At 39.5% G+C, this 22632-nt stretch overlaps 1 protein-coding gene across 1 annotated transcript in view; it reads right to left on the bottom strand.

Annotated features, from left to right (window-relative positions):
- The window catches only part of IARS2 (isoleucyl-tRNA synthetase 2, mitochondrial), a 49455-nt gene that overhangs the window by 18420 nt on the left and 8403 nt on the right, over positions 1-22632 (bottom strand). The window contains exons 8-12 of the mRNA XM_072990464.2: positions 22045-22160; positions 20890-21059; positions 17742-17832; positions 17202-17353; positions 13329-13489 (exon numbers count right to left, since the gene is read on the bottom strand). Coding sequence (XP_072846565.2) covers positions 13329-13489; positions 17202-17353; positions 17742-17832; positions 20890-21059; positions 22045-22160 — 690 coding nt within the window. The remainder of the gene's footprint in view (positions 1-13328; positions 13490-17201; positions 17354-17741; positions 17833-20889; positions 21060-22044; positions 22161-22632) is intronic.

The following is a 22632-nucleotide window of genomic DNA, read 5'->3' as shown; positions in this document are numbered from 1 at the left end:
GGGACCATTAGATTACTGCTATACATTTTTCAAAAAGTGCTGCAACTGGGAAATATTTTGGATTGGAAGCAAAGCTATGGAAATTGTACTTACATTAAAATGGTATTCATGACCATGGATAATGTTAGAAAGTCAATAAAAGTACCAATAAAAGAAACGGCAAATTATGTCTTTACACTGCCCGCAGGGATTTTGTCCATCAGCCAGAAAGTTTCTAAATCTCATAATGCTTGATATTTAACATGACATGAACTTTTCTGGCTATGCTCCATCTGTGTTTGTTTAGTCTTTCTACTTTACAGACTAAAGCCACATACCCACTCCAGCAATATATCAGGACACCTGCTTGAAGAGGAATAGCAGACAGGATAGGAAAGACAGGACTGGAGAGAAACAAATTCAGAATCTCTACTCAACCATGAAACTCATCAGGTGACTTCAGGCTCAATGAGAAGAATAAAAATGCTATCACACTGAACTTTTAATTGCTATGTGACTGCTAAGTACACATTCTTACCATCACAGTAGCCATTTAACCGTACATACTAATGATTTTCACAGCCTTGAAGATGATGAATTATCACTGAAAGTTGGCTGTTTCTTTTTTGTGTGTTTTTTTTGTTTATATTCTTAATGGTTGATTAAAGGTATCGCCTGCTCCTGCATTTGTATTTTTAAAACAACGTTTTTGAAGATTCTCTAAAAATACAACATGACACATATTATATTGTTCAGAGAAATGCTACAACTCTACTCTTAAAATTGTTTGCTACTGACACAACCTATTACAACATGCTCTTCTACAAACACGATAGTGTTAATATGTATCCCCACTGTCATCAGACTATAAAGGAATATTGTGCAAAAATGGCTTTCATTGACAGCTATTATAGCAAGACCAGCACCCATGACATTGTCTATAGCTAGCAATCACAAAGATCCCATGCTTGCTTCTAGAAGTTTTAATAAGCATACATGGAGATAGCCAGCAGATACTGCACATACCCTCACTAAAAGGAAGCAGCATTATAGTCTTTCAAATAACACAATATTTAGAATAAAAATACCACAAGAGTTTATGCACACCCATCTAAGTTTGATTTTATTTTCACTCTCCCATGCAAATAAATATATAGAAAACTAGAGGATTCTTCTGAAAACTAATCTTGTGATTCCTCTCCTTGCCTTACAATTGTAAAATGTTTTTTAAAAGTCATGAACCTCAACAGCTGAGTAAATGAAACTTGGGTTTTCACATAAATCTACTGTTTCTGCTTCCATAAAAACATTTGAAAAAGAATGTTTTTGTTTAAGCCTCATTATTTTTTTGCCTACTTCTATTATCACAATTTGCCATTGTCCAATTATTGCAAAAAGAGCTGTCTATGGATCTCTGCCTTCTATAGAACATTGCCATCTATTCATCTGTCTTTAGCTAAGAAAATAAAAAGGCTGGTAAGTGATAAGGAAGCTGTATTATATCACAGCAAATATCACATGTTCTGAGAAATCCAAAGGCCAATAACAATATAGCAATACTTGGCATGATTAGATTTTTAGATATTCCACTCTGCAAATTGCTCAGGAGTTAACAGCTAGCTGCAACTGTGTCTTTAACTTATATTAAAATGTGTATAATAACTGTGTGCTATCAAGTAAATTCTGACTTATGTTGACTCTTTTCAGAATTTTCTACGTAGAGTACTGAGTAGTGATTCACCATTCCCTTCCTCTGGAGGCATCTTGGGTCTGTGGAGCTTGCCCAAGACTACACAGGTTGGACCCTGAAAAGAGTTGCCGTAAGTCAGAATTAACTAGATGGCACATAATGATGGTGATGATGATGATGATGATTATAGTTCAACAAACAATCTTCATATAAGCAAGCTTCTAGACAGTGATTTGTTGGGAGAGATTAGAACAGCTTCTAGGTAAGAAACGGAAACATATCAAATGATAAAATGATAAACAGAAGATGGACAGGCACCTTTTCGTGGATCAGAAATTGGGTTTTTTATGAAACATTTGATGTTTGGTGGGGACAATTCTCTGTTGCTGCTCCCAGACTCTGGAACTCCCTCCCACAGGTTGGGCCCATTTTTGTGGTTCTTCCGCAAGCACGGAAAGACCTTTCTCTTCACATAGGCTTTCTTTTAAACCACTGACTGAGCAAGGGGATTTTTAAAGGGATTATTGTATTCTGTTATTTTACTTGTGCTTTTAATATTGCTCTTATTGGTAAACTTTATTTGTTTAATTCTTTTTTAATATTGTAATAATTTATCATCTTAGCTTTTATCTTTGTTTCTTTTAATACTGTAAGCCACCTTGCATCCAAGGAGAAAGGTAGTACAGTGGTGCCTCGCACAACGGGTGCCTCACACAACGATGAATTCACACAACGATGCCTTTTTCTGTTAAATTTGCCGCCTCACACAGCGATGTTTCCTATGGGGGATTTTCACACAACGATCTCCCTTTTCGCTCCTGTAAAAGTGTCTTACAATGTTTGGAAGCCGTTTTAAATGCTTGCAATGGTTAGCCCACCTCCTGAAACCTACGCAAACTGATTTTGGTGTTGTTCTGACACTTCGTTAATTTATGATGATTTTTTTGAATTTTCTCCATTGGAAACCATTGGATGGTCTGTCTAATGGTTTCCAATGGAGAAAACAAAAAATCATCATAAATTAACGAAGTGTCAGAACAACACCAAAATCAGTTGGCATAGGTTTCAGGAGGTGGGCTAACCATTGCAATCATTTAAAACAGCTTCCAAACATTGTAAGACACTTTTACAGGAGCGAAAAAGGACTTCGCAAAGCCATTGAAATGTATTGAGTCGGCTTCAATACATTCCAATGAAGGAAACACTGTTTCACACAGCGATGTTTCCTATGGGGATTTTCACTCAGCGATGGCAATCTGTTCCAATTGGAACGGATTAACTGGTTTTCAATGCATTCCTATGGGAAATGGTGTTTCACAGAACAATGTTTCACACAACGTTGATTTTTTTGGAACCAATTAACATCATTGTGTGAGGCACCACTGTATATAAATATGTTAAATAAATAAACACATACATTTTACCTGAATACAGACATCCTTAAGAATCTTGTCTTTTCATTCGTCCCCCTTGCTTCTATGTCTTGGACATTTTGCTGTTGCATATTCAGATTTTGCAACTGTATAGACTAGACAGTAACTTTAAAGTAGTAATTCCTGGATGGCAAAACATCCTGTCAAACCTTCTGCAATCAAACCTACATTTATTGCAAAAACCTCAGTTTTTTAAAAAAAAAAGTTAAACCAACAAACCTGTTCTGATTTACTTATTCATCAAAATTATTAGGAACTTGCTGTTTTTGTAATCAACAGATTAATAACTTCGCTGAAACCATTTTATAGAATGTTAATTTTGCATAATGTTCCAGGGAATATATGTTACTTGATAACATTAAAATCCTTCCTGGGAAACATCTATGTTTACTTTCTGTCAAAAGCTAACGCCTGCAGCTTTTGCCAACATGTATAGAAATATCAAAAATGTGCTTTCCAATTTTCATCTGCACACTCCATATCTTGAAAAATGAAGGCAAAAGTTCCCTCTACAGTGTACATTCAACATCTTCCTCAAATAATACTTATCACTCTACGAATGGCAAGCTTCTGTTGCAGAACCATAATTCACAATGTAAGCAAAAGAACCCTGTTGTAAAACTTTGCCCTGCCTTTGTATGTCATATCGGGTAGAACTCCCATTACGTGTCATTCTCTAGTTTTCTCGCATGAAAATTCACAGCAGCAATTCACGCTACCATGACGCCAACCAATCACTTTGAACCATGATACTGATTAGGTCAAATGCTTATTTAGTGGGAAATTAGGCAGGGCAGCACTGAGATGTTTTCCACCAATTGAAAAGAACAGTTGCTGATGATCACTGCTCCTGTCTTCAATACAATCAGGAATGCGAGGTAACCTCTATTACATACCTTCCAAGCCATTTTAGAAGATAGATACTATATGTTTACAGGAAATGGGGCATATTTAGTATTGTGAGAGCTACACAGATTTAAGAATAAGATTATCTCAGGCAATCTGAAGTTTCTTCTAATGAATGGAAGGATAACCACAACCAGCTCGTAGGAGAATAAGGATAATTTCATATGGACCTCAACAAGTTGGGAGTACTAAACAAGCAGTTGATTTAGGAAAGAAAATATTTCAATTTAAATAAGAACCATGGATTATCTGAGATTGGATCAACTAGAAAGTATTTTTCTTATTTGACTAAATGAATGAAGAATCTAGTGGAAGAAATGTAAATTAACCAGCAAATGTTTATATACTGCTAGTTTTCAATATCTTATAATTTATTATTTTCACTTGCTGAGTTTTCTTATAGAATGACTCCATTTCCAGTTCAGATTTTGTACATTTTAAACTCACCAAACCATGGAAACCACTCCCTTTTTCTAAAGCAAGAATATTCACTCATATTTTCATATATGAAGAAGCTACAAATTATACATTTTCATTAACAAAAATGGTATGAAATAGTTTTATCTATCATTATGTATAAGACCTTAAAAAGTAATTCAATTTCAAAATTACAATTTCCTCAAATTGTCATTTGTCTATGGTGATAAGGATAATGTTTTTTGGTTTTAGTTTTGTTTTTAACAGAAATGTGTGCACCCCTAAACTCAACATTCCTCAAACCAGGAAAGAGTCATTCTAGAAGGACATATCTAAATCCAGGAATTTTTCAAGTATATTCAATGAGCTATTGGTTTGTGCTGCCGCATACTCTAGTTGCATACTATATGCATGGAGCACTAGTAACATATCAGATTCTTAGAGCAACGCAGTACTGAAGAGAAGTGGGAGAGGGGGAAAGCTACATGCTCCTGATTTTGAACTTTAAGAGGGATTTAAGAGATGAACATTTCTAAAAAGGTAGCAAATATTTCATGGATACAAAGCCCACTTTTTTCCACTTCAACTTGCAGGGGAAACTTTCAGACGTATAATTTATATTTTAGATGAGACAAAAGAAGATCACTTACGGACAACATGATCGACTAGAGAAAGATGTCTCCAACAGTGTTGTCAAATGTAACAGCAACTCCATGTGGACTAAACATGTTTCCAGTGGAGATGCTGTTACTTTTGAAGCCCACTGACCAACTGGGGAGTGAATACTGACTGAAGAACATCAACTGCATAACAGAGTGAAATGTACTGAGAAAGACAAAAGCTAAACAAACTCATTCCAGCTACCTGTTATTGACAGTTCTTTAGATCCATCTATATAAGGTGCTGTGAAGCTACCAGCGATCGATCAAGACTCACCTTCAAAATGGAGGTTCAGAGCAATGACCTATGATTTGACAGACTGTGCTTTTTAGGTCTGCCTGTCATTTCCGTAGGCCAATACTCTGTGTACCCTCACTAGTCTACAAGAGACACATAAGAAATGCATGTTAAAACAAATGTACAGAAAAGTAAATAAGGAAGAAAATAAACATTTTTAAACCAAACTTCAAGCTTGTTTTATAGCCTGAATCATAGTTTCGCTATTCACTTCATTGGTACAGTAAAGAATAAGACGGTAGCTGGTATCAGCAACAAGTAATAAGGAAGTAAAGCCATTCTGAATCTGTTCTGCTTTTAAGATATTAGTAACAGAACTGGAGCTGTTCTGCAATGCTGATCTATGTTCTCCAAAGCCTATTTCTAGCGGGACAATCAATTAGTTAAAGAAATGAAATAGAGGAGAGATGCAATTTTGTGCTGATACTTCATAGGCACCATCCTAAAATGGAACTGTAAGCAAAATTTTGCAGCTGGAACCAACATTTTCTCTTGCCAGCATATTCAGAGTTCTGTGAGTGTGGTTTGGGTGGGATTTCTGGGACCATTTTTGCTGATGTTCAACTCTGAATAAGGAACTAACACATGCTGTTCAAGAGTCCCAAAATCCTTCAAAGCAGATTTTTGGGGGCGCACAGCAAACTGGGCATGAAGGGGGTGTAGGAACCAACAAAAGTCATCCTCTCCACTATTGTACTAGAGGGAAAGTTCTGCTGGATCAAAAGCCATCTGCAGACAGGAGTCCTTCTATCCTCGAGAAGTAAATTATGGACCCAACCCTCAATCTAAATATCTGATGCAATTACTGTTAGTAAATTCTCAATCTAGACTATTTTACTACTCACCAGGAATCTGAAGACTCCTTAAACTGACTTTCAGTCTTGCCATAATAAAAAAGAGATCTCAAGACAGAAGGGAAAGTTTCAGAAGGGGTAAAGAATTGTATACAGTGACTTCCTGGAGTATATGAGGTCTAAACACATGACTGAAAGCATGATAAAGAAGGGAGAAAAGAACATTTCAGCTTGTTTAGAAAATACAGGGACCATAATCCCAGGCAGAGTTTCTTTTCACCTGTGTCCCCATGATTCTGTTTACTGAACATGTCAGGGCTTTTAGCATAAGGGCTACTTTCCATGAAAAGCATATGCTCCAACTCTGAGCTACAACCCACCAAGCCTGTCCTCTCCTTTGTCTGATGTTATCTATAACCAGTGCTAACCTGTTTAATTCAGTGAATTTAGGAATATTGTCCAATTCTTTTTCAACATTTAACTCACATAAAATCTGCAAAAGGTGGGGAAGTGATAGAAATGAGTGTTAAAAAACCTGCTATAGTGATCAGAGGAAGCCCCATGTGACAGCAGGTGGAAATGGCAATAACACGGAGCTTGGAAATGATATTTTTTTGGATTGCAACCCCTAGACCTCCTAGCCACCCTGATTACTTATAGGGGAAAAGTGCATAGTTTGGGATAGTTTTAGCCATCAAGATACACAGCTATTCTGACCTGTGAACCTGAATAGGTCCTCTTGAGAAGAGAATGTATCGTTTATCAGCTCAAGGGCCACATAATTCAACATACTTGGCAAGAATCCCAGGCTCTAGACGGCTTGCCAGGCATTGGTCTACTATTAGCCTATCTTCTTGCCCACCCCCGCTCTCTCACACACATTTCTCCACCGGTGTCTGTTACAGAATGTTTGCACAGGGAGTAGCTTAGGCCGTCATCTGAGGACAAACAGCAAGGTGTGTCTAAAATCAGAACAGTGAAAGTTCACACACAAGCAAACCATCAAGACAAAACCTCCACAAGATCATTATACAACTCTGGGATAATTAAACATGGGCTACAGGTGATTCCTAATTTTTCTGACCACTATGCTGCACATAGGTTTTAGAAAACAAAACTTCACACACATGGGGAAAAAACACCTTCCCTTTCAACAATTAAATACTCTCTCTTTGCACCCAGTCAAAACCATGTATTCCAAATCATGACCAGATGGTTAAGGCCTCCTCCCTAGAAATTAGTGCACTCCTTCCTGCCTTGCTTGGAAGACAGGAGATTAGAACTGAGTCATGCTTGAGGATTCTATCAAGCATACATAGAGCTCCTCCCATTAATAAATATTCCCAAACAGGTCCTACACAGCTCAAATGAGAGAATGTAGAGCAGGGATAAAGACTCTGTGGTGCTCTAGAGCAGACCTGGGCAAAATGTGGCCCTCCAGATATTGCTGAACTTCAACTCCCAGCAATCCTAGCCCACACAGCCAATAGTGAGGAGTGTTGGGATTTGCAGTTCAGCAACATCTGGAGGGCCACACTTTGCCCAGGTCTGCTCTAGAGGTTGCTGAATTGTAATTTCCATCAGACTCAGCAGCCAGTGTCAATGGGAAGGGATGACTGGAGCTAGGGAGGCACAGGTTTACCACTTCTGGTCCAGAGAACTACCCTCTCTTATGCTTATTCAGAATGAAGACTGCATAATATACTTTCACCCATCTCTTGGAATACAGTGGTGCCTTGCTTAACGAGTGCACCGTAGAACGACGAATCCACATAGCGAGGGGTTTTTTTCGATCGCAAAGCGATGGCCCCAATGGGCGAAACTCGCATAGCGAAGGTCGGTAAGCATTTCGCTTACCAACTTTCACTTTGTGACCCGCGGATCAGCTGTTTGGCGGTGCCAAAATGGCCGCCGGAAGCCCCGAAATGGCCGTGCGCAGCATTTTCGCGCCCTTGGTAAGCGAGGGGAGGGCGCGAAAATGGCTGCCGGCCATAGGAAAACATCGCTGAACGGTGAGTTTTCGGCCCATTTGGAACACATTAAACATCATTTAATGGGTTTTCTTGATCCGTTCAGCGATGTTTTCACATAGCGAGGGTTAATCTGGAACGGATTAACCTCGCTATGCGAGGCACCACTGTATTTTTGAGGTTCTATAATCCAGGCCTGTCTTCTCACTTGAAACGGCATGAAACGCAGCTTCTCTTTGCTCAATCAGCGCTCTCTGAATTAGCATTTATTTCCAACCATATGTGTTCTATCCCTTTTGCCTCTTTCTGGAAGTTCCACCCTTACTTCAAATAGGTATATTTGGAAATCTCTCTGCTGTTTGTTCTTCACATTATACTCCCTCACACCCCTTTCCTAGGCTGAATTCTAGGCTACATAAATCGTTTGACAGTGCAGATGTCAACTGGAGCACTATTTCCATGTCTAAACAATACAGTAAAAAGGAGGTTAGCGACAAGCTGAAATCTGACTAGAAGAATTTGACAGAGATGAAAAAAGTCCTGGAAATCAAGCCCCATGAAGAGCGGTTGAGATAGTGGAATATATCCAGCATTGAGAAGAGAAAGCTGAGAGATTATCTGATAGACATCTTCAGCTGTTTGAAAGGTTGTCACACAAAAGATGGAACACACTTGGTTATCTGCTGTTCCAGATTGCAGGACCTGAATTAAACAAGCAGGAACAAGTTTCTGACTAAATATTAGGAAAGAGTTCCTAACATAGGACAAACAGCCAGGAATTAACATAAGAACATAAGATGAGCCCTGCTGGATCAGGCCAAGGGACCATCTAGTCCAACTTCCTGTTTCTCACAGTGGCCCCACCAGATACCTCTGGGAGCACACAAGACAAACAGATACCTGTCTTCTGACACCCCTTCCCTGCATCTGGCATTTGGAGCTACCCTCCTTTTAAACCTGAAGATTATACATCCCCACCATGGCTTGTAACCTGTGATGGACTTTTCCTCCAGGAATCCATCCAATCCCCGTTTAAAGGCATGTAAGCCAGATGCCATCACCACATCCTATGGCAAGGAGTCCCACAGATGAACAACATGCTGGGTCAAGAAATATTTTCTTTTCTCTGTTCTCCCTCTCCCAACGCTCAATTGGAGAGGATGTCCCCTGGTTCTGGTATTGCGTGAGAGGGAAGAGAGCTTCCCTCTATCCACTTTATCCACCCCTTGCATCATTTTATACAAGGGGTGTATAAGGCCTTTTCTCTAGACCAGGGATCTCCAAACTACAGCCTGTGGGCCACATCCAGCCCGCCTTGCCTTTTTATCTGCCCTGGCAAATGCTGCAGGTCCAGGCCAGCAGGCTTAGGTCTGTTCCCTTCAGCCCGCACGTGCATATGTGGACATGTGTGTGTGTGTGTGTTCCTTCAGCCCTCAAAAATGTTTAAAATATATGATGTGGTCCTCATGCTGAAAAGTTTGTGGAGACCCCTGCTCTAGACTAAAGAGCCCCAAACGCTGTAGCCTTTCCTCATAAAGGACGGGCCCCAGCCCAGTCAACATTCCAGTCACTAAACTGCACCTTTTCCAGTTCCACTACGTCTTTTTTGAGATACGGCAACCAGAACTGTGCACAATACACCAGGTGCGGCCTTACAAACGTTTTGTACAAGGGCATTATAATGTTTGCTGTTCTATTTTCAATCCCCTTTTTAATGATACCTAAGCATGGAATTGGTTTTTTTCACTGCTGCCGCACACTGGGTTGACACTTGATCTGTCACAGACAGCTCAGAACCCATCAGCTGATAACTAAAATTCTGATTTTTTTGTCCCAATGTGCATTACTTTACATGTTCTTATACTGAAGCACATTTGCCATTTTGCCACCCATTCTCCCCGTTTGGAGATCCTTTTGGAGCTTTTCACTGGTCTTCAGCTGTGGGTCATACATTGGCATGGGGTTGGACTAGATCACTGGTTCTTAACCTTGGGTTACTCAGGAGTTTTGGACTACAACTCCCAGAAGCCTTCACCACCAACTGTGCTGGCTGGGGTTTCTAGGAGTTGCAGTTCAAAAACATCCGAGTAACAAAGGTTAAGAATCACTGGACTAGATGATCTCTGAGATGCATTCCTACATTTCTATCCTATTCTCTGCCTTCCCCACCTAAAACCTACATGCCTTGTTCCCCTCAATCTTCCCCTTTCTGTTACATTATTATACCTGAAACACACAATCTCTATAACTCATCTCTGATTTAAACAGCAACAGTACACATGGCTTTCACTGCCCCAGAAAATAACATACTATTAAAGGCAGAGCATCTGGCATGGCTCACTGGCAACAGAGTGGAAAAATTGCTTTAAAGTCTACCACACTCATCAAGAAATGAAGCACAATGTAGATAAGAAATTTAAAAACTACTGTATCTTCTACCGATCCTTCCACTTCTACTGCTCAGGGGACTGTCTTTTACTCCAACAAACTTGTGGGGAAAGCGACATACAATGGGTATTTCGATCTTCCCAGCAGGATCCAGACTGATGGAGAAATTTCTACAATCACAGGCCCTCTGTTACACTGGTATGTACCTATGCAATTATGATGCATGGAGTATGTTTATTTGCATCCCACCCATTTACAGAGTACAGTATATATGGTGAGAAGTAAATACAGTGATGCCTCGCTTGACGATTACCTCGTTAGATGAGTTAATCGCTTAGCGATGAAGTTTTTGCAATCACTTTTGTGATCGCAAAACAGTGTTTTAATAGGCAAAATTCGCTTAATGACGATCGGTTCCCTGCTTCAGGAACCAATTTTTCGCTTAACGATGATCAAAACAGCTGTTCGTTGGGCTTTCAAAATGGCTCCCCGCTGTGTTTTAGGACGGATTCCTCGCATTGCAGGCACCAGAAAATGGCCGCCCTATGGAGGATCTTCACTGGACGCTGAGGTATTTCGCCCACTGGAACACATTGAACTGGTTTTCAATGCATTTCAATGGGCTTTTTCATTTCACTTGACGAGAATTTCGTTCTACAGCGATTTTGCTGGAACGGATTATCCTCGTCAAGCGAGGCACCACTGTAACTCTCTGGCTCATGGTGAACAGTTTCAAAATACTTCCATCGTTATAACTTTTTTAATACCAGAATTAGATTGCAACTAAAATACACCTGTAGAGGGCAACAGAACTTCAACCATCCAGGTTTTACATGAAGCCTAAACTTAACTTATTAAAAAGAGACAAATCTAGAACAGGTTTTACCCCACAATTAACAAACATGATAAAGGAGGATAAAGACGACTGGCTTTTGCAAATAAAAATAAGAAAAAATATGCAAAGAAAAGTTTGTCTATGTTACTATTGAGATAAATGTGGTCTCCTCTCTTCTCCTGATAAAAGGAATGTATGATAGAAATAAAATAATCTTCGTGAATTGTGATGCACTTTTTCTCATTTTTTAGGGGTTCCAGATATTTGATGTACAGTACAGTACAGTGAGAGCTGGACCATAAAGAAAGCAGACCGCCGAAGAATTGATGCCTTTGAATTGTGGTGCTGGAGGAGGCTCTTAAGAATCCCCTGGACTGCAAGGAGAACAAACCTATCAATACTAAAGGAAATCAACCCTGAGTGCTCACTGGAAGGACAGATCCTGAAGCTGAGGCTCCAGTACTTTGGCCATCTCATGAGAAGAAAAGAGTCCTTGGAAAAAACCTTGATGTTAGGAAGGTGTGATGGCAAGAGGAGAAGGGGACGACCGAGGATGAGATGGCTGGACAGTGTCTGCGAAGCAACCAACATGAACCTGACACAACTCCGGGAGGCAGTAGAAGACAGAAGGGCCTGGCGTGCTCTGGTCCATGGGGTCACGAAGAGTCGGACACGACTAAACGACTAAACACACAGCCTTTAGTTTCAAGCCATTACACAACCTCCAGTTACATCACTTGCTCCTCTGTATCAGTGGAGAATAAGGACCGGGCCCAAAGAGGACCCCACCCCAATGTTCGCGCGGCCCCTACGCTGGGCATCTTTAAAACCCAATTAAAAACATGGTTGTTCATTCAGGCCTTCCCTTCAGCCAATTCTTGATTTTCTTCTTATTATTTTTCCTATTTTTTAGTTTATTGTAGTTGTTTTGTATTATTCATGTATTTGTTGTGTTTTATTGTTTAATTTTATATTGGAAGCCATCTAGAGTGGTCCAGTGGTCCAGATAGGCGGGGTATAAATCAAATAAATCAAATCAAATCAAATCAATCAATCAATCAATGTTCCCCCTAAGCTGTACACATGCACACTTGCCCAGAGTTCCATCTGAGTTGTGAACAAGCAGCCAGTTTGTTTACTTCCTGTTTCAAACAAATCCCCGCCTACCCCCGCGCACATGGAGTGAGGATCCCACACAGCAGGAGAGAAAAAATGTAGAGGGAATGTAGCCTCAACCTCACCTGCTGTGAGATCCGGCCTGGATACAACACCCCTCCCTTCCCAATAAGCTGACCATTTTGAACAACAGTGACTTTTCTTCCCAAAGAAAAAGAGGGGGGAGAGGGAGAGAAAGCAAACATGAATGAAAGCAAGATAATAGAAATACTGTCTCCTCTTTACCCAACAGTGTCATCCTGGTCAATCATGCATTTTCGCCTCCTACAAATCCTAAGCAATCACAAGCAAACACCAGGTACTGCTATGAGGACATTCATAATAATTTGTGTTAACAAGCAGTTCACAGACAAACTCTGTTTCCCGACACACATTTAAAGACAAGCAAAGAACGATAATCACATTGATGTAATGACTCAGGGTATAGTGAACTTGCTTTTCAATCTAAGATGTGGGTCTTACTGGGATTAACTCCATTCCATGCCATGTATTTTATGAACATCACAGTGCAGAGGAAGTGCACTCCATAACAGCAAGATTTTCTGAAATTTCTGAATTGAGCACAATGAACACTCATTTGCAAGCACAGGCATTGAAATCCCTATCCCTGTCGTATTCCACAAAGAACTGCTCAGAGAAACAAGAAGAGCAGAAATCTAAATATGTGGCAACCTTTAACACAGTAGCTCTGCCAGCCTAGAGTTCCACAAAAGCTCCCCCCAACACGCACATAAAATCACACTACTGTCGGCAAACCAAAACAGATGTCCATCAGATACCTACCTATTTATTAAAGCCTCTCCTGTTGTCTTATGATAAAAAACAGGAATTGGAACACCCCAATGCCTCTGTCGCGATATGCACCAATATGTTCTTCTGTCTAGCATATCTAGCATTCTGTTCATCCCTGTGGCTGGAACACATTTCACTTTTTTTAATGCTTCCTGTGAAATATCCAAAAAGAAACAGAAGTCAAGAGCTTGGCAAAGGTAAAATGTTAATTGAAGCTGGAGGCTTTATAACGATCTTCCCACTCAAACTGAGCTCCTGTCAAACTAATGTTACAAGAATATAAAAACCAGCATAACAGGTTTGTTTGATGATACAGATCCTTCTGTGCCCAAGTGACTAAATATTAGGGGCTATGTGATAGGCATCCTTCTAAGGCTGCTATGAATCTAACAATGCAGTCCATATTCTCAGCTTTTGCAGACACAAGATGATGGTGCCCCCCCCCCGCAACCATACCTACAGGAATTCTGAGTCCAAAGATTAGATTTAGCTTATTAGAAGTTCTCTGCCAAACAGGAATGGGAACACACCAATGCCTCTGTCAAAATACATATCACTATGCTCTCCTATCTAGTAACGTGGACCTAGCAGACTTCCAGAACTGTCAGGTAATTGGATATTATGCTCTTCTTACTACCACAAGTTCACATCACAAATGAAGATTCATATGGCACTTAATTTTTTATTTAAACTTATTTAAGAATGGGCTTTCATGAATTACAATCTACTTCCTTGGATATATCAAATCCAGCAGTCATCATCATCTTTATTTACGGACAACAAACTACTATATCTTTTCATAAAACACCCATTGAAACCCTGAAGATTCAAGTCTATAAAAGATGTAAGTATGAGTATATTCAAAAATCCAAACAAGAGTGGTCAGAGAGACTGAATAATAGGATGTATTAAATCTTTCCCCTTAATAAAAGATGTGAGAAAAAAAGGGCATGCAAAATAGACTCCACCTTGATGCTGTTGCAAGGGGAGTATCTTATATTCATGGGGATTTTATTTTGTCTGTCACCTAGAGGGGAGAACATTAAACTTTCCCAAAGAAAACACCTCATATACTGACAAACAGTTAACCGTCCTACATTGGGCATTTTATTTTTGCATGAGAGGCTTGTCTGGCCCACGGAGCAAGGGCAAATGGATCCTCCTGCAGTTCCCTGGGTCTCTGGCTTCCCTATATACAATGAAGTATCCTCTTCTTGGCATGACAAACGGTAACAATTTAGCATCATTTAGATCCATATATAACAGACAAGAGGGTGACAGACTTTCTGTACCATTGACATGATCCAAGATGACATGATTCATCAAACTAGAATCAAACACTATATTGAAAGCCAAGGTGTAGAATTTAAGAATAAGGCGGCAGCAGATCCAGAAATGAATGGAATAAATCCATGCCAAACATTCAAAATGTTCAAACCAGCTTCCAGTTTGAGAATGTTTCCAGTAGCAAACCTGAGGCCCTGATTATTTGATTATTAAAAAAAACTGAGTTCATTTCAGCAAACTCTTAAAGAAAGAAAATGGGCAACCTGCAGAGAATCTGGGAAATGGTCTTTAGCTTTAAACACCCAAATGTGCCATCCCTCACGTTAAAACTCCCACATTTTGTTCCACTTTTCTTTTGGTATATTTTTCCTGTAACCTTCAGGAAAAAATAACCTTCTGCTACATGGCGGAATATAGCCAAATATTTCTATGAATCCATTTGTTCCATTCCATTATGTTCTATACACTATGAGATTTCAACTTTCCACTTAGGGAAGACCAATATTTTGGCTTGGGTATAATGAATTATTAAAACACTACTCTTGCAGTACTGAATAAAATCTCCCTTAGATGGCTCTTAAGGCCCAACCCAGTCTGAGAAATCAGAATAGCTTTGTCATCCTAAAGGAGAATAAAGATCACTGCTGGACTATCAAACTGCACCTGCCCCCTCCCCATTTTTAAGAGGCTGTTGATAACCCTCCTCTTCTACAGGGCCTTCAAATGCAGCCTCACCTGAAGTTTAGGTCTCGTGCTGACCTGCCTTATTCAGAAACACTGCACTGTTGTGGCTTAATACTGATTTAATTTGATTGTCCTGGCTATTCTATGTTTATGACTGCATTATTTTATTTGTTTTGTTTTGTCCTGTCGAATTTTATACTGCCCAGAATAATGCTGTGTACTAACAGGATGAATAAAAATAAAAATCAATGAATAAAATAAATATTACATGAATGAGACAGTAACTTCTCCAAAACTGAGGGAAGATCTGCCATATAAGGAAGCAGCAATACATCCTTGTCCAACACCTCAAGGAACAGCAATTTTATTAATGAGATGTCCTTGATTAATGCAACAAACTTGTATGGATGTGCTGTAAGATAGAGACTGATTCCAAAACACAAGCCTCCTAACTGTAGAGCAGCATTCTAATTTGCTCTAAAGGGGATTACAGGACAGAGCATTGAAAATTCACAGATAAAAGCCGTGATGAGTTTAAGTCCCTTCAACACAAAGGACAGTTTGTCCATGAGTTGGGCCAAGGAGTGATAAGGAGCAGGGCAACATGCTCTGAAGCCAATCTGTTTCCTCCCCAGAAATGCTAGCATAAGCCACCCCTACTACAGATAGCTGGCTAACGGCTTGAAAATTACATGGGCCATCTTTAGAATTCTTCTTACGATTGAGATACAGTAGTACCTCAGTTTACGGACACCTCAGTTAATGTAATTTTTGGTTTACGAATGAAAATCCATTGAAAAGAATGCCTCAATTTACATTTTTTTCCCGCAGTATGAAGGAAGTTTCCCCAGGATGCATTGTGCTGGAGGCTTATAGCAGCACCCCATTCCTATGACAAACCGTGTTTCGGTTTATGAATTCTTCGCATTATGTAATGTCCCATCGAACGCATTAAATTTGTAAACAGAGATACTACTGTATATGAGAGGAACACATTAAAGAAAACAAGGAAGACCACTAATAGATATAACATTTTCTTCCTTCCTTCCCCCATTAATGAAGGTAGGAAAGAAATGTGCTATCAAATAGCTTACAACTTATGACAAGTCTATGAATAAATGATGTCCAGGCCTTATCATTAACAGCCCTGCTCAGGTCTTGGAAGCTGAAAGCCATGGCTTCCTTTATTGAGTCAAACCATCTCATGTTAGGTCATCCTCGTTTCCTCCTTTCCCCTTGCCTTTTCCAAACAGGCTTACCTGATTTTAAAAGTAGTATTAACTTCTCAACAGTGCCAATATCTACAGTGGGCCATTCCGGAGTATCAGGAGATAAATAAGAAGGGGACCAATTTGGATTGTTGAAAACAACATGAAAGTGAGCATCTCAAAAATTAGTCAAAATATGAGGAAATTGATCCTTATTGTTCAGCTTATATATGATAAACAAGATTCTTCATGAACTTAAAAGGTGGAACAGTCAGGCCTCAGGTGTGTATGTATAGCATACACAGCTGTGAGGATGGAATCAGAGTGAAATGGAATATAGGAAAGAACAACTGCCATCATTGGTCCTGCTCATAAAGGGGTTGAAGGCAGAAACGTCTTGGCCACAAGGAACATCACTCACCTGTTAACCAGTGCGTCTGACTGCGAGAGTGGACTGTAATCCATGAATGCTTATGATAAAATGAATCTGCCAGCCTTCACGATGCTAGAAGACTCAAGTTATGCTTGAACAGACTAATACAGCCATCATGCATCTCCATTCCACTTCATGGCACAAAAAGCAATGATTGCTAGATCTGATACATTTAATATGAACCATCACATTTCCATATACTGAGCAAAAGAAAGCATGGAAACACATACACATTAGAAGTCTAGCTTGTACCTGGGCAGCAGCCTTGAGACTTGCTGTATTAATGAACCATTGCTTGCTGGCACGAACAATTACTGGTTTTTTAGTCCTCCAGTCATAGGGATAGCTGTGTGTGTACTTCTCTTCTTTTAATAACTTATTTGCTCCCCTGAGCATCTGAATTACTGTGGAAAATATTAAAATGTTATTAAAGAACTGTGTTTGAATTCTAAATGGCATAGCCCACAGTTTCTGCTGCTAGAGCAAAAGCAAAGTGTGCTGCTTGTATATTGTTCCATAGTGCTTAAAATACTCTCTGGGCTGTTTACAATGTAAATTATGCAGGCTACACATTGCTTCTCCACCCCCCAGTAAGTTGGGTACTGTTTACTGACCTCAGAAGGATGGAGGGTTGAGTCAACCTTGATCCAGCTACCTGAGTCCGGGATTCAACTCAAGTTATGAGCAGAATCTTCACTGCAGTACTGCAGTATAACCACTGTGCCACAAGGCTAAAGAACATGAACTTGGTAATACATACATTTATTTGTTAACTGATGACATGATACACACCGGTTTCATTTCCTTCTTCAAGAACAGGCTTCTTATGAAGCTCAGAACCAGCAGCTTCTGTGAAACGTCCCTCTTCATCCACCAGGCAGTCCTAAAAATAAGTAAGTACATTTTTAAAAAATGACCATAAACCATTAGAAAGTCTTGTTTGATTTCAGCCATTTACTCATTATAGAACAGCACACTACACATTTTAGTAAAGAAGTGCTAAAATTAAGATTATAGGAAAGCAGCATTTGCCGTTTTGTTCAAAATGGTTACTACCTGACAAATCCATCAGGAAAAAACTGATTTGCATTTTAAAAATCAAGATCAATACTCCCCAAACTACTTACCCAGATGTCAAGCTGGATAAACACATTGGCAAAGTAGCTACCATGTTGACTCACAAAGAGAATATGGCTCAATAAGAAGCTGATGGCATATACCAAGATCCAGGTCTATAGAGCCTGTGTCCTGAGCACACTCCTGTACTGCATTGAGTCCTAGACCCTTTGTGCATTTTTGGTATCACCTGGCAGGGCGAAGTTCCAAATAGAGTAGTCCTAGAACAAGCTGGCCCCTTCATGGATTGCTGCCTTGTCCTGGCGAAGGGGCTTAAGTAATTCAGAGAAGCTATGGGCTATGCCATGCAGGGACTCCCAAGATGGACAGGTCATAGTGGAGAGTTCTGACTAAACACAATCCACCTGGAGTAGGAACTGGCAAGCCACTCCAGTATCTTTGCCAAGAAAACTCCATGGACAGAAACAAAAGGCTAAAAGATATGATGCTGGAAGATGAGTCCCTCAGGTCAGAAGGCGTCCAACATGCTACTAAGGAAGAGCGGAGGAAAAGGAAAAGTAGCTCCAGACCTAATGAAGTGGTTGAGCCAAAGACAAAAGGACGCTCAGCTGTGGATGCGCCTGGAAGTAAAAAGAAAGTCTGATGCTGCAAAGAAAAATACTGTATAGGAACCTGGAACCTGGTAAGCTGGATGTGGTCAAACAGGAGATGGCAGGAATAAACATTGACATCCTGGACGTCTGAACTAAAATGGACAGGAATGGGTGAATTCAATTCAGATGATTATCATATCTACTATTGTGGGCAAGAATCCCGTAGAAGAAATGGAGTAGCCCTCATAGTCAACAAAAGAGTGAGAAAAGCTGTAATGGGATACAAACTCAAAAATGATAGAATGATTTCAATTTGAATCCAAGGCAGACTCTTTCAACATCACAGTAATCCAAGTTTATGCACCAACCACGAATGATGAAGAGGCTGAAATTGACCAATTCTATTAAGATTTACAACACCTTCTAGAACTGACACCAAAGAAAGATGTTCTTCTCATTATAGGGGACTGGAATGCTAAAGTAGGGAGTCAAGAGATAAAAGGAACAACAGGAAAGTTTTGCCTTGCAGTCCAAAACGAAGCAGGGCAAAGGCTAATAGAGTTTTGTCAAGAGAACAAGCTGGTCATCACAAACACTCTTTTCCAATAACACAAGAAGCAACTCTACACATGGACATCACCAGATGGGCAACACCTAAATCAGATTGATTATGTTCTCTGCAGCCAAAGATGGAGAAGGTCTATACAGTCAGCAAAAACAAGACCTGGAGCTGATTGTGGCTCTGATCATCAGCTTCTTATAGCAAAATTCAAGCTTAAATTGAAGCAAGTAGGAAAAACCACTGGGCTAGTCAGGTATAATCTAAACCAAATCCCTTATGAATACACAGTGGAAGTGAGGAACAGATTTAAGGAACTAGATTTGGTGGGCAGAGTGCCTGAAGAACTATGGATGGAGGCTAGTAACGTTGTACAGGAGGCAGCAACAAAAACCATCCCAAAGAAAAGGAACTGCAGGAAAGCAAAGTGGCTGTCGGATGAGGCCTTACAAATAGCAAAGAAAAGGGAAACAAAATGCAAGGGAGATAGGGAAAGTTACAGAAAATTGAATGCAGACTTCCAAGAATAGCAAGAAGAGACAAGAGGGCCTTCTTAAATGAACAGTGCAAAGAAATAGAGGAAAATAATAGAAAAGGAAAAACCAGAGATCTGTTCAAGAAAACTGGAGATATTAAAGGAACATTTTGTGCAAAGATGGACTTGATAAAGGACAAAAATGGCAGGGACCTCATAGAAGCAGAAGACATCAAGAAGAGGTGGCAAGAATACACAGAGGAATTATACCAGAAAGATCTGGATATCCTGGACAACCCAGATAGTGTGGTTGCTGACCTTGAGCCAGATATCCTGGAGAGTGAAGTCAAGTGGGCCTTAGAAAGCATGGCTAAAAACAAGGGCAGTGGAGGTGATGGCATTCCAACCGAACTATTTAAAATCTTAAAAGATGACACTGTTAAGGTGCTACACTCAATATGCCAGCAAGTTTGGAAAACTCAGCAGTGGCCAGAGGATTGGAAAAGATCAGCCTACATCCCAATCCCAAAGAGGGCAGTGCCAAAGAATGCTCCAACCACCATACAATTGCACTCATTTCATACGCTAGCAAGGTTATGCTCAAAATCCTAGGCTTCAGCAGTATGTGGACCGAGAACACCCAGAAGTACAAGCTGGATTTTGAAGGGGCAGAAGAACTTGAGACCAAGTTGCTAACATGCGCTGGATTATGGAGAAAGCCAGCGAGTTCCAAAAAAACATCTATTTCTGCTGTAAAAATGTATATATTGAAAATAGTCCTGCAACTTTCCAATTGACTTTCATATATTTTCTTCTTTTTTATCATGTTAAACAGATCTGTTCAACAGTTGTAAATGTGATTACCACTCTAATCCTATGCCCTAAAAACTTTATCCTATTCCTATGCTTCTAAAAGTGTCCATATTAATACAGTACACTATATTCTAAAAAGTAGCAGCCACATGCCAAAATGGTATTGTAACACATTCTAATGTATAGCTCTCATTGCCATAACCTATTTCTTTTATGTATGTATTTATTTGACTTTTATACCACCTGTCTGGCTGCCAGATTTTCCGAAAACATAATTTTTTAAAACTTGAAACACAATGCTACAGAGTAGCAGAAAAGAGTTTTTACTCTTCCAACACCACCGATATGTATTTTAAAAAATGTGAGTTCAAAAGCATAGACGAACAAATTAAACCCAAGGAAAACAAAACAAAACCACAGTACCATGGGTAGCTGGTGTTGAGAAGCTACACTGTAATCGTCCATACCATGAGCTGGTGCAGTATGAACTAATCCTGTTCCTTTTGACATGGTTACATGGTTTGCAGGCAAAAGAGGGGACTGCTTTCCAGGAATGGTGGGATGTGAACAGATACCACTTTCCAAATCTACACCTGAAAAAAGCAAACAGAAAATATACCAAATCTAACCAGGAAAAAAACTGCCTTACCTATTCAAACAAAAGAACCGTAATACTGGATTGACTAGAGGAGGGCCCACAGCCAGTTCAGGGAACATATTTTTTTGAAAGACTATTTCTGACAGAAGGTTTTTATACAAACTGCTGACAAGCATCATCTCAAAGAAGTGTGCTTCTGAATGCCTTCAGATTACGTCCACTAAGACGCAGAAGCAAAATCTAATACGCCAAAACCAAAACCTAATGGGGATGATCTCCCCTTCCTGCTGACCCACCCAAAGCCTGCTTTGAAGAACTGGGAAACTTTCCAGAGCCAGCTTTTTGGGCTTTGTCAAAGGCTACAGCAAGAAAGGGAAGAAACTGTTGTGTTGCTGTTTTGGCACCAAGACAATATCAGATTTAGTCCACAGACTCCACTGTTTTTACTGTTATGAAAAATAAATTCAGTAAAATAGCATTGCTGTCCTATGCTATTCTCTGGCAAAAGGTTGAACTCTCTACCAGAATCTTAACGAAATGTATTTGATAAAACTGAAAAGATAAATGGATAGACAAGTAGTTCCAGCAAAAAAATAAAATAAAATAAGGCTGAGAAGATGAGAAAGTATCTAGAGCTTGACAACAGCAGCTTGAATGGGGCCCAATAACATTCTTCATATAAATGTATGAAAGAAAGCAGGGCACAAATCATACAACCTCCGGTATCTATATATTAGTGCCAGAAGTATGAGAAACAAACAAAAAGAACTGGGAATTTTAATTCAGGAGTGTAATCAAATTAAATCAAAACCATTTAATCTGCAAATGATAATCTAGTATTTAATGGCCAAAATCAGTTGCATAGTTAGGCTGACAGAAGCAAATGGGTACGCCCTGCAGTGACAAATTGTCACTAATTAACAATTCCCCACTTGGATTCCTGGTCATGTGTCTCACACATGGTACTCAGAAATTTTTACCTTTAAATGTTGAAATTACATCAAACTGTGTATCCAAAACAGCTGCTGTAGACTGAACTCTGTCTGAATGTAGAATAAAGTGTTCCCCAGTATTTCCACACTTCACAATGGAGTACCTACAATTTTGTTTACAGAAATAGATACATACTTATTTCAGTTGTTGTTTTTTTTAAATCTAGATCAACACTGCTGTATAAAACACTAAACTGAAACTTAGCACATCAAAAACTCCTCATAACAATACCTGTGACCTACTGGTAATGACTATGGAAAATTCTGCTATCAAGGTGTAAAAGGTAATATGATATTAATGCATTTTCATACAACTCATTATTATGATGGTGAGAAAAAACAGAAAATGTACTTTTACTTTTTCAAATCATGCACTTCATCATGCTTTCTCAGGAAATATTTACTAAATCATTTAAGTCGTCTAATTTTACTTTGAAGGAACACAATTATGTTACTAAATGTCTTCCAAATTCCAGCTATGGCTGAAATCTTATTCTGTCAACTTACACCGCATAAGGCTGATGAAGCAAACAATTTAACTGATTCTCTCTCATCTCTATTTCTGTCCCCATATCA

Source organism: Pogona vitticeps, chromosome 1 (assembly GCF_051106095.1).
Source record: "Pogona vitticeps strain Pit_001003342236 chromosome 1, PviZW2.1, whole genome shotgun sequence".
Lineage (NCBI taxonomy): Eukaryota > Metazoa > Chordata > Lepidosauria > Squamata > Agamidae > Pogona > Pogona vitticeps.
Note: the sequence above shows the minus strand (reverse complement) of the source record. Positions and strands in the feature narration are given on the sequence as shown.